Raw genomic sequence first — 12,523 nt, 5'->3', positions numbered from 1 at the left:
ACTGAAGCCATCTAGCTGAGAGATGTCTAGAGATCTGGAGCATAGAATTGGTAGTATTAAAGGCTTGCCAAAAGCAAAACGTAAATTTAGAAAGAAGATGAAAAAGTAACGTTTTCAAAATCTTCTGTTTTTTTTGCTCCGAATAAAAATACTTTGCCTTTATGCCGAATACCAAAGGACCTTGTAAAATATAAAAAAGACATAAAAATGATAATTTCATTGACTAATACATACCTTCGAGTACAGTCTGAACGGGCAGGTAGCCGACTCTGGGATGCTTCTTGAAGTAGCGAGCAGACTTGAACTTGTTGCGGAGAGCGCGAGTGAAGTCACGGACATCCTCGCCAGATGTGGTCTGGAAACAAACACAATTGTAGTTACCAAAAGAGCACGGAGAAAACTAATTTCGACTGACTTTTCGCAGTTAAAAAAATAATATTTGTGTCGAGGGTTACTATAAACATCCAAACCATATGCTCAAAGACAACTAGACTGAACAATCATTTGTGAATCATTCGAATCACTTAAGCTGGGAACGAACCCGCGGCAAGTCACGCATAGTATTCATTGGCGTAAACTGGACCTGTACCAGTCGGCTAAAGATATATCTATAGGTAATAGAAATGATAGAAACAAAAGCGAATTACTCCAGTTAGTTGACGATACTTACAGCGGTGCAGTACTCCTGCATGGGATGGGTGAGCTTGTGGTTCTTAGCTTTGCGACCGTTGAAGAAGCATTTCTGGCACATGTCGAAGTTGAAGCATTTCAGGCATCGGTATCTAAATGAGTTACAACACAAATTAGTTTAAACAGAAATTAAGAAAATAGTAAAATTCGAAGTCGAAGGCATACAAAAATTTGGGAAAAGCAAAATTAGGCTTATATTATTTCATCCCCATTATCCGTTAAACAAAAATTTACTACTTTATCTTTTTTTGTTCAATAGATATGACATACATTTTAACAGGAAATGATTTAAAGATTGCGACAAACAAGTCGCCATCTTACCTGAACCCAATAATCGGGTACTCCTTGCAGATGTTGCACTTGGCCTGGTGTTTCGCAGTCTCTGCGGCCGCGAGGCGGTGCAGCACCGGCAGCCAGACCATGGACTGCGGCTCCTTCTGCAGCCACTGCAGGAAGTGGAACGCCTCGATGTACTGCAGCTGGCCGTCCGCGTCGCGCTCCAAGGTCTTGTCTTTAGGAGGTTCTTCTTTCTCCTTCTCCTTCTCTGGAAGATTAACTACTCGAATATTATTAGATAGAACTTTAATGACAGCTTTAAGGAATAATATGAGTTGTTTGTTTACTGTCATCGCAATTTTTACAGTAATAATAGATTTTTGCTTAATACCTAAGACATTTCATATTTATTCTCAAGTTATTAGGGTGATATAACTAGCAGGTACTTACCAACTTTCCTATCGAGAGTGCCTCCCTTGTTGCCTTCTTTGGTAGCAGCAGAAGCTTGCTCGAAGCAGCTCCTCACTGAGGGTTCTATGTTCGACCCTCCGAATGCCGCCACTTCACCCAATTGTCTTGGTACCTAAAGATTTCATCATATATTAGTAATATAGCTCAAAATTTCAAAAGTAAGTTTCTGTTCCATGATATGGAAGGATTTTATTACCTGTATGCAGTCATGTAGCAAGAGTCCGAGTTTTCTTTGGTCAGCGCGACAAGTCGGGTCAGCTATCAGTCGGAAGAGATACCTGAAAACATAACATTGTTTCGTTAATTTACTTTGGAAGTGGATTTGTGGTTTGACGCAACTTGAAGGAGGCCTATCTCCAACAAGTATGGTGTAGTGTCGTGATTTCTGCACCAACCGGCCTAAAAGTTGTTCGTATAGGGCACGGGTCTTTCATTTGTCGTTCTTATAGGCTAACAACAAGACCAAACGTTTATTAGTTAGTATTATCAGGTAACATCACTCACCTGTACTTCTCCTCGAGATGCCCCTTGCAGAGCAGCACGAGCCCCACCTTGAAGCTCAACACCCGGATCTGTCCGGTGCGCTGGCTGTCGTACACGTTCAGGAGCCAGTTGATGGACAGGTCCAGGCAGAGAGGGACGTTCACCAGGCTTGGGTTTTCTGCTGCTATTACCTACACAAACATGGTTCTTGTTGTAGAATGGAAATTGATTCAGGTAGAGACCCTGTTAAACTACAAGATTCTTATCATGCTCTTAGTTTTCATTATAAGTTTTAGGTGCCAAGGGACAGGAGGAACGGAAAGTATTACCCCTAACATTGCGTAACACTCTACTTTTGAATAAGGCTACATTTTGATAAATATTTTTCTACTTTCGTTTCGATGGACAAGTTTAGTCTTTCGCAATTGGATTTTGAACTCTATGATCTAAGCTGTAGAACGCACTTTAGGAATAATATTTAAATAACGTACCTCATACAACGACGTAAGAACAGTGATCATGTCAGGGATGTCGATGAGGCGGTCGTTCTGCGCGCGCAACCCGTGCGAGTCAAAGGCTTCCAGTGCGGCCGGCAATTGGAGCATGTGCACTGAAACATGAAGACATTGGTTAATGATGTCACGAATAACTTGAGTACTGAAAATCTGGATAACGAAAATGTTAATGGAATATTTTGGATAACTGAGATTTGTAACTATTCGGGTCTAATTTTCAGTGTTCAGTTAAGAGGAAAACCTGGCTCCTAAATTTGAAAAAAAAAGAGAACTCAAACCAAGTGTTATTTTTTAACTAAAAATGATACGGTGTCTTAGAAATAAATGATTCCTTGATGATATTTACTAATATTACACCCAAGCAGACACCGTAGAGAATCAAACAAATAACAATTGGAGCAGTTTAAATTATAATGTAACTTGTTAACATAGTACAAATGAAGAGCACTTACTGCACAACGCTTTCTGCACGGTCCTAAGTTTGAGCGCGGTCCTGTACGCTGAGAAGCGCACTTCGTTGAGGTCGGCCAGCGAGTTCATCAGGTCTATCATCTTCGGATGGTCCCAGTGGGTCGTCTCCAGTTCATGGCTGAATATTGAAGGTTATTTGATAAAGGTAGATCACATTATGTATCTAAATAACTAAAACAACTTTAGCCTGTTTTTTCCACAGCTGGTAGGTAGAGTACGTCTGTTACTGACAAAAATGTAACTTCAGCCTAAGCTGAAGATAATGCTGCTGATAATGCCTGTACTGTATTGAGAGTGAGTGTTCCCCCCATACTGAAATCGGCCCAGGTTTCTTTAAAGAAAATCTAAATCTTAATGTTTAAATGTAGCTTATATAGTACAGTATCTTACTTGATATAATAAGGAACGTTGGCGGGAGTGACGGCTCTCTCCCACGGGGGCTCAACAGACCCGGCTAGGAAGCCCTGCGCTGCGCCCGCGCCGCCATCCCGGGCTACACCGGCGAGCTGGCGCACGCGCTCCTCGCCGCCGGAGACCAGACCTGATACCCTGGGGAAAGAGGAGGAGGTTAAGCGATAAGCGAAAATAAAACTTCACCATTACCATTAAAGACTTTTTTAAGATATCGGCATTGTTTCACAAAATAAACATACTTGGGGTCATACATAGTTCCTATTCGAACTAAATTCCAGGAAGAAAATATAGGATTTTATATTTCTAATGTTTTAAGAATATTTGGTGAAGAAACTACGAGTATTTTACGTGGGTAACGAAAGAATGAATCGCATATCAACAATATCATCACACCACTATGGGCACATTTCCAAAACTTGTTTTTCCAATACTTTTTTATTTAGTAAACAATCTTCAGACTTGGCAAATCCAATAACTAACATAGTATCTGAGGGCAAAGCTGAACAATACGAAGTATATTTCTAAACTCTAGTAATTTAATAAGAGTTTTATTAAAAATAAAAGATCATAATATAAAAGATGATTGTTTTCTTTTAAGAACCTCTCTTATTGTAAATTATCTATTCTTTTCTAAGCTTATATATTTATTTAAGGAAATAATAATAGGTAAATAAATAAATAAATAAGACTCATTGTATTCTGCAAGCTCATAAAAATAGTTTATTTGTATTAAGTAGTCAGCATCGACATACAATAGGTACATACAATTATCTATAGGGCCTTTTATTTTCATTTATTATTTATTCTTATTTTCCTAACGGTACCTGTCCAACTAGAAAAGGTCATATTATAAACGCGAAAGACTGTATGTTTTGTTGTTGGTCCCCCTTTACGTAAAAACCACTGAACGGATTTAGAGACAACTTAGTACATATATAGTTTATGACCAGTATCAACACATGGATAAATTTACCCCGATTTTCAATTCACGGGGGATAGTTTATAACCAGGATTAGCATATGGGATGATTTTTATCCCGATTAGTCAATTAGTAGCAGGCGATTAAACGCTAGTCGTCTATAGGTAATTAGTTCTGCCTTGTTTACAGCCTACCTAGACCGGCCTAGGTATGAAGTCTACCTAGGTGTGTTGATTGACTTTCATCGTGCGTGTTTAACATTCCTGTTCGCCGCATATCATTGAGCCGCCGCCGTGACTTATCGCTCATTACAATACACATTACTCACGTTCGTTGGATTCTTAAGATTTGGTTTTGTCTGTACCTACTGTCTTCTGTAGATAGTGGTTTGATTGTTTTCGTATTAGGTAGATAACGTTGAAGTTTAATGTTGTTAAGAAAGAGTTACTATCTATTTAATACTTCGAAGTTATGGCCAAGGAAAAAATTCTAGAGCCAAAATGTTTAGAACTAAAAGAGCTAACATAACTTAAGGAATTTTGTATTATGTTGGCACAACGGAAAAAATTATACTTCTATAAAATTCTGGTTAAATTAAAAATCTAGTAGTTACGCCAAGTACAAATATCATAATTTAAATGCTTATTCAACAATACCTTGTGTTCAGATCATCAAGCCTAGCCAACAAGTGATCAGGCAGCTGTATTTTATCTCTAGCTAGCTGTTGCGCTTGCGCATGCAGCTCGTCAGCCAGCCGCCGCAGCGGGGGCAGCTGCGCCCGCGCACGAGAGACCGCGTCGAGCTGCGCGCGCGCATCCCTCGCGTCACCCGGACCGCGCCAGGACGAACGAGCGGCCTCAGCCGCCTGGACCCGTCCGGCGAGCTCGTCTAGTGATGTTGTGAAGGTGCGGACGCGCTGTGAACAGAAAATAATCAAGTTAGAAATATAATTAGTTAGGTAAAGGTAAAATTGTGAACGAGAGTTGTTCCCAAGGGTCTATGGTCGTGGAAGCGTGCACAGAGCGGGACACCACTCTTTCCCACCCACAGTAGATAATATTCCTTTAAGACGTGGCATAACTGCTCGTTTTAAAGATGGATTATTGTTGTTGTGGAGGGTAAACAGGGTACTACATGACATATAGTAGCTTAGGGATGGTAGAAAACCTTATGGATGTGGACAAGATAATTGTTCGTATTCCAGGAATTACTAGTAGTAGCTTGACTAAACAATACGCACTAGTGTCACACAATCCACTATAGGATATCTAGTTTATTCATAGAGTTAAGTTAATGTCAGGGGCTGGTGACTAAACATGATCTCCTGTATATTCCACAAGTTTTAAGAGTCAATTAATAAAAGAAACTAAAAGTATGATACTAAGTACTTAAACCCAAGAATATCCATGTTATGACAACCCATCATTCACACACACACACACACACACAGACACACTTACATTTCTTTCCACAACCAGTCTACACCTCAAACATTCATCCTTCCTTTATCTTCAAGCTGTGATACAGACCAGTCGTCGACAGTGACCTTGTGCGGACAGCCTTGCGCCGCGGCTCAGGTTACACCAACCGCGGGTTCCTAATGTTACCGACAGGAATGTCACTTCAAATGGATATCTGTCACTTTATACTGTGTAAAAAAGTGGGGAAAACCGGTCAAGTGTGTGGCGGGCTCATGACTTTCAGGGTCCCGTGCAAATGAGTTTAAGCAAAACTTAGCAACAATTGGTCACCTATCAGATTTATAGTAGATATTATGGATATTTGTTTTTATAGCAGCAGCTGAAGATAGATCTTGATGGGTTGCAATTGGGGAGGCCTTTGTCCAGCAGTGGACGAACATGGGCTTATGAATATGATGATAATTGCGACGGCAAAAAGATTATTTGTAAAAAAAAACACCTTTATAACTATTACGGTTCGTGAGATTCAGAAAACTGACGGACGTTACATTTCTACCATTTACGGATCCCTATAAAATACTATATTATGTGTGTCTTAAGGATACATAGTACGCGGTTACGCGTGTTAGAGAGCTGGTGGGACTACTGAGTACAATTCCAAGTCACTCTAAGTGGTTAGTGAATGATATTCAATTGTACTTAAGTGGAAAGCTCATTAGGTTCCTGCATCAATTCGTCCCGGTTACATTACTCTCATCCTGCCTATTAAATATCATAATATTAATACAATATTTGTATGAAACCCTATAAAAAGAGCTGGAAAATTGCCCAAAGCAAATAAACTAACGAATAACAATACATCGTGTTCGTTAACAAGCTGTAGTTCACACAATTGAACGATACGGCGACACAATTGAGTTAACTGTGTAATTGCTGCCATGACAGTGGGGTGATAGTACCCAAAATCGCATTTTTATAAATGAAAGTAAACATAGAATATAAAATACCGTAAAATCAGCAAGATCCTAGTAACGTATTCAATTACGATGCTTACCGTCCTTGAAACAATACAGTCAAAATTTTGTCAAATCATGGTTTAAAAACTGATCAAATTGGCAAAAAAGCACAAGGTTGGGTAAATAAATTTGAGTGAGGTTACCCACAAATTTATTTGACGCCTAACAAGTCTATGAACGTAACAATGTTGCTTACCCCCGATGGAAAACTTCAAATGTCTAGCTATCACGGTTCCTGAGATAAAGTATTTTTGGAAAGATCCATCTTACATATTATGTTAACAGAATGCTTTAAGCGGAAAAATAGGAATACCCTGATTCTTTTACCGTCCATACAACCCAACCGTTTTATCATGAACCCGCCGAAAACAATGGTGCTTCCTACAGTCTTATCATAAATCCTAATCAAAAACAACGGAACATCAAAGGCAAAGGAAAAAATAAAGAAAATATCAAAACTCTACGTTCTTTTGTTCATAGTGTGCGTTTTACGATATATTTCCCAGGATAACAGGGTAGGTAATAGTGATGTAAGTAATGTTATTCTTTTTTATATTCGCGAATGAGAATAGCTTGTGTGCCGAATTCCTACATTGGGTAATGAAGTTTAAGACTAAGAGCAGTGATATCTCACTAGAAAATAAAATAGAAATAGAAAACAACAAATGTGTGAGTATGACATTTTTTTTTAAATGGTTGATAAGTAAGAAATAATAAAGTCAGTCAGTTAGAGTCTGTTAATATTAATAAAATTATTTCTTAATTGGTTTAGTTCCATTTTCGCAAAAACTTCACTTTAACTTTGCAAGAAACATGTGAATGCGAATATTCGTTACATCTGTAGAAAATTCCATAGCCGGGTATGAGTATGACCGGGTATTATCCGGGTGGAGATGGCAAGCCGTGATAATCAGCCCGATATCCGGGTACAAAGTAACGCGCCTGTATTGCATATCTTTGTAGGTAAGATAAGGGTAGATTAGGGTATGTTGGACCGACTGGTAGATGTCGAAGTTATAATATTAATATATTTAATTTTATAGAGCGAAAAGGAACATTTTTTTTTAGTAGTAAAGAGAACTATGCGACCTTGTGTGTTACAGTAGGTACTCGGAGAGGTGTCTCTTGTTTTGTTCAGTAATAAATTTGAAAGTACCATTTACACCCCTAAAGAAGCGGCTGTCTATAAACATTCCTCTTACTTCTAATAAGGCAGATGACAATGATGGCAGTCTGCTTGTGACCTCGGCCAGTTAAACCTGGTCGAAACGTCAAGACATCAAATCTCAATGCATGTTCCCGTTGATTTTATTTTCAGCTAATTTTAATACAAAGGACTGTGATTTTTTTCGCCCAGAATTCGACCCTAAATACACTCATAACCATTTCCACCAACAACCTTCCCGATCAGCTGGTATGTTGTCCCGACTTTATCCTAGGGTTGGAGTAAACCCTCGCGCTGCTGGCTCCACAGGGAGTGCTTCAGATCTCGGTGCTGATACAAGATGAGACATGGTTTACTTTATGTTGACCCTTATCTTAAGGACTCCACAAAAAATGCGTACCGCGTAAATTTTTACGAGTCCGCCGAATTTTGTATTTTGTTGTTTTTTTTCTGTTTTCATGTGTTAGTTGGAAAGTTAGGTTAAATATTTGTATTAGATTTTCCGTTAGAAATATTTTTTGTGGCAGAACAATGATGACATAAAACTTCAAATAATAGTGACAAAAATATATTTTAAAATTTATACGCATTAGTTTAAAAAATGATAGAATGCAATAAAAAATGCCAAGTCCCTATCTTCCTTCAAACTATATTATTTCAGGTGCAACGTCAACCTTAAAATTATACCTAATAGAAATTACAGTCAATCTAGAAAATATTCAAAGCAAAATATAGAAAGACTGTTTTCATACTTTCATAGATCATCTTTTATCCATGAAAAACATTTCCTCTATCTTGTTTTAAGAGACCTACTTATACAGATGTCACAGAGCTTACTCAACGCCATAACAATTGAGCATAACACACGGCTATCGACTCCTGCGCAGGCCACGTGTTACAAACTTGCAACACTATAATAATGGGTGCGCCTGCGCAATGTAGGGTAACGCGTTCCACAATCATTGGTGACCGCTTTTATAATAATTCCGGAGTATTTCCTTTGACACATGTTTGTTTGGAAAAAAATATAATGATATAATAGTAACCGCTTTGAGGTTTGGGTGAGTGTGTTATTAGAGCATTTTTTTATTGAATACAATACAAATAAATATCGAAATAACCTGATTAATAATTATATTGCTTTGTCATTTGGGGTTGAGGGCTCCGAACATTGGCGCCAGATGAACTATAAAAGTTGCAGACCGCTTGGACTCAAGTTGGTGAACAGAACTAATGTAAATTTATCTTACCCCTACTTAGCGAAGATAAATATAAATTGCATTTATTTCGCTGGGCTTATTTCCCTTATTTTTTTGTTTTTTTTTTTAAACAATATGTTACCTACCTACGGAGCTTCTTGCACATTTTTTAGCACAACTATGACACTTTGAAACCGCACAAAGTGCCTGACAAGAACCTACAAGAAAAAAACTTTTACATAAATTGCTTTCTTTTGTAAAAACATCTATACTTAAACCTATACATGAGTGAATACATTTCCACAAAATTGTAAAGAAAATACAAAACAAAAGACAAACTATCACAACAACACGAAATTCCGACCCTTAACATATGACCCATCGCTCAACACAATAGATAAAAACCAGAGACTCTGAAAAACATTGCATACTCCGGAAGTTAGAAGTGATGTAAACAAACAAACAGTAGCAAGGTCACCGCACACTGCGCGTGATTCATGCTAGACTGACGAGTGTGCGTGTGCGCCGCTCATTATCAGATCGCATGGGTTATTGACCTGTGATATAATTTGACATACATTTTCATATTGGCTATTAGATGTAAATTGTAGTGTAATGGGATTATAATAAAATATTATATGTTTGGTTTATAAATGGTGTGTCTTGTTAGAATAATTGCTTGTTTGGTTGGGTAACTTATTAATAGAAGTGTTTTTGTTTATTTTATTGTTGTTTTTCCATCTGTCTAGCACATTCACGCAGTATTTTAATAGTATCAAGGTTTGGTGGGATAGGTTTAGTGTATCGTTTTATCTAGCTATTTTCCAAGCTATGTTGAATACCAGGCTTACTGAAAGTTTTTAAAATTAGTCATAATTCTTAAAAAGCTATTTAAAGATCGTATTTCTCTATCAGTCAAACTAGACACTATGTTACAGTATTTTGACTTTTGACTTATAATCATTAAAGCACTTTGTAGCGTCTTTAACTCAAACGAACGAATGAACAACAACTATTCAACTAGTTAAGTTGTATGTAGTCCAATATACTACCAATATTCCTGGCTGTGTACTCAGTAGGTACAGTTGTTGATTATGTACTATTTGTTGTGTACTATATACTCTACAGTACACAGAAGTGATTCAGGTTACCGTGTCCCGATATCGCTTATCTATTGCGACCGTTTCCGTATTGATATGAAAGCGAGAGCTCTGAAACACCTTGTATTTATTAATGCCATACAATAAACTAGTTAATGACTAGACTAGTTCCTGGATTTAGGAGTTTTGGAGTCCTATTGATGGTCATGATTGTCATGATGCTATTATAAGGTATCTAACAGAAAAAGTGTGAAAAGTGGAGTAGATAAGTATTGTGAATTGAATAAGTTTAGCATTTAGTAATAAGCCTACTTTCAATGATTGAAGTTGTTTTAAGGAAAATTCGCAGATAATTTTTAGCCATTTTTCTAATCTTTTACGGATTTTACGGTTAGCTAACCTATGTGCAATCCTTACGTGTTTATTATCACTTATCTTTTGCACTATTTCAAATGACTTTTGATGTATCAAAATAGTTTTAAAACGAGCGTTATAATATTAACGTGGACGACATTTAAACAAGACCAGTTTCTCACAGCAACCATTTACGAGCAAGGATACATGTTTAAAACAATTCCCTTACATTAAACCTGCGCGTACGCACCTGAACTTTTGCAAGGACAACTAGCAGACGTCCTTCGCTATGTAACAGTAAAGTACTTGAAAAAACCAGTCAAGTTTGAGTTGAATTCTTGCACAAGAAGTTCCGTATCACTGTACAAAATATGACTATGGAGGTATTACTGTTTGTCTACAGCCAGTGTCTAGCTATAATTTTAAATGTCTAGCGATAAAAAACCTAGCTTGAGAACGAGTAGGATAAAAGAAATGCGGATTTTATTCTATTAAAGTGACATTAATACAAAAATTTAGAGATCATTTTTACTACCTATTACAATTAGTCAGAGAACGCTAGTCAGAGAATGTTTACAAATAGGGTCCAATACCACTACCCTGCGGGACCCTAAAAGATCTAGACGTCTTGCTACCCGTTATGTAGTCGTGTAGAAAACCTGGTGCTACCAAATACGTATGGTAATGAGACAGCTCGGATCAGACGGCTTAATACTCGAGAAGAATGGTTTCGTGAGAACAGTTCATTTTGAAATTCTTTTTGAAATTCCATCTTTTTGACATTGGCATTTTAATTAATGTTCGAAATTCCAGTAGGTACAAAATTATTGTTGTTCGTCTTCGTAATTGCTATGTAGTTAATGAGACTGATTTTAACAGACCATGCTTCATCTTATACACCTTTAAAGTTCTCGTGTCACTCTGTGAGTTACCGTATTCCTCTGAAAAGGATTGTCCGACTTTTATCAAATTGCATTGGTTGTATGCATATTTAGAAGGTCTGGGAATTGGCTATCATATTTTTCATACCTGAATGATAACCATTTATATTATATACAGCTAAGATACGGTTTTTTCTACGTCATAAATTCCCTAGAAATCATTTTCTATGGCAAAAAAACATGTGCCGATTCAGCTCGTTTTCTATATAAACTGAATAAAAAAGGTCTAAATAATAATTATAGATTGTGGAGGTTGGATAAGTATAAAAATGTATTACACCGATTTGGGTAAGACTAGAGTCATAGTTAAGACTCAGAAGTAAATAGAAACTGCAGTTAGCTAGATCTTATTTAAAATTACTTAATTAGGCATTATACAAGAGTAGAAATCACAGACATCTACAAAAAGTACAAATATGTATAGAAGCAAGATTGCGGTACAGTTAATAAGAGAAACATATCACGCCGGGGAATCGAACCCGCGCCAACTGGTTGACTCACTAATTGGCATACGTCCAGTTTTCACTACCACTAGTGTTGGACTTTATAAGTTAAGTTAGCTTTACTTTGTTATTGACAGTTAAGTTGAACTTTGCTTTGTTTATTATTGTTTTAAAACTTTCATTTAGTTTTTATTTCACCTGCCTCATTGTCGGTCTGTCGGTCTTGCTTCTTAAATACGATCCAACTCTCAGTTTCCGATTGAGCATATTTGACAGCATTATGTATATTGCGTGACAATGTAATATTATGAGACGATGAGAGCTGATCTGATGGTGGAGCTGGAAGGTGGTCATGATGTGTTTTTAAGCGGATGTGTGTGGGGGAAAATTAGAAACGGGAACAAAAATGGCAACCTTTTTTCTATCATCGTCCTAGCCTTTTCCCAACTACGTAGGGGTCGGTTTCCTGAATAGTTATTAACTCAGTAGAAATTAACAAACGAATATTTTATAATATGATCCTTGGTAATACTTCACACACATTCACTAAACTAATTATTCCAATAATCCTTAAAGGACTGAATGTATAGATCTGCACCAATTACTGGCACATCACTAGCGAGTGGGTGTAACACAGAAGTGGTT

General features: G+C 37.4%; 1 protein-coding gene across 3 annotated transcripts in view; it reads right to left on the bottom strand.

Moving 5' to 3' along the window:
• LOC113501806 (dystrophin-like) overlaps window positions 1-12,523 on the bottom strand; it is a 357,412-nt gene that overhangs the window by 4,423 nt on the left and 340,466 nt on the right. For all 3 annotated transcript variants that reach the window (XM_026883066.1, XM_026883067.1, XM_026883069.1), the window contains 10 exons: window positions 4,896-5,155; window positions 3,297-3,455; window positions 2,888-3,024; window positions 2,412-2,530; window positions 1,942-2,111; window positions 1,634-1,715; window positions 1,417-1,549; window positions 1,012-1,246; window positions 671-782; window positions 235-355 (listed from right to left, as the gene is read on the bottom strand). In XM_026883066.1, coding sequence (XP_026738867.1) covers window positions 235-355; window positions 671-782; window positions 1,012-1,246; window positions 1,417-1,549; window positions 1,634-1,715; window positions 1,942-2,111; window positions 2,412-2,530; window positions 2,888-3,024; window positions 3,297-3,455; window positions 4,896-5,155 — 1,528 coding nt within the window. The remainder of the gene's footprint in view (window positions 1-234; window positions 356-670; window positions 783-1,011; window positions 1,247-1,416; window positions 1,550-1,633; window positions 1,716-1,941; window positions 2,112-2,411; window positions 2,531-2,887; window positions 3,025-3,296; window positions 3,456-4,895; window positions 5,156-12,523) is intronic.

This window comes from Trichoplusia ni, chromosome 16 (assembly GCF_003590095.1).
Source record: "Trichoplusia ni isolate ovarian cell line Hi5 chromosome 16, tn1, whole genome shotgun sequence".
NCBI classification, from domain to species: domain Eukaryota; kingdom Metazoa; phylum Arthropoda; class Insecta; order Lepidoptera; family Noctuidae; genus Trichoplusia; species Trichoplusia ni.
This window is presented reverse-complemented; position numbering and strand designations above follow the sequence as displayed.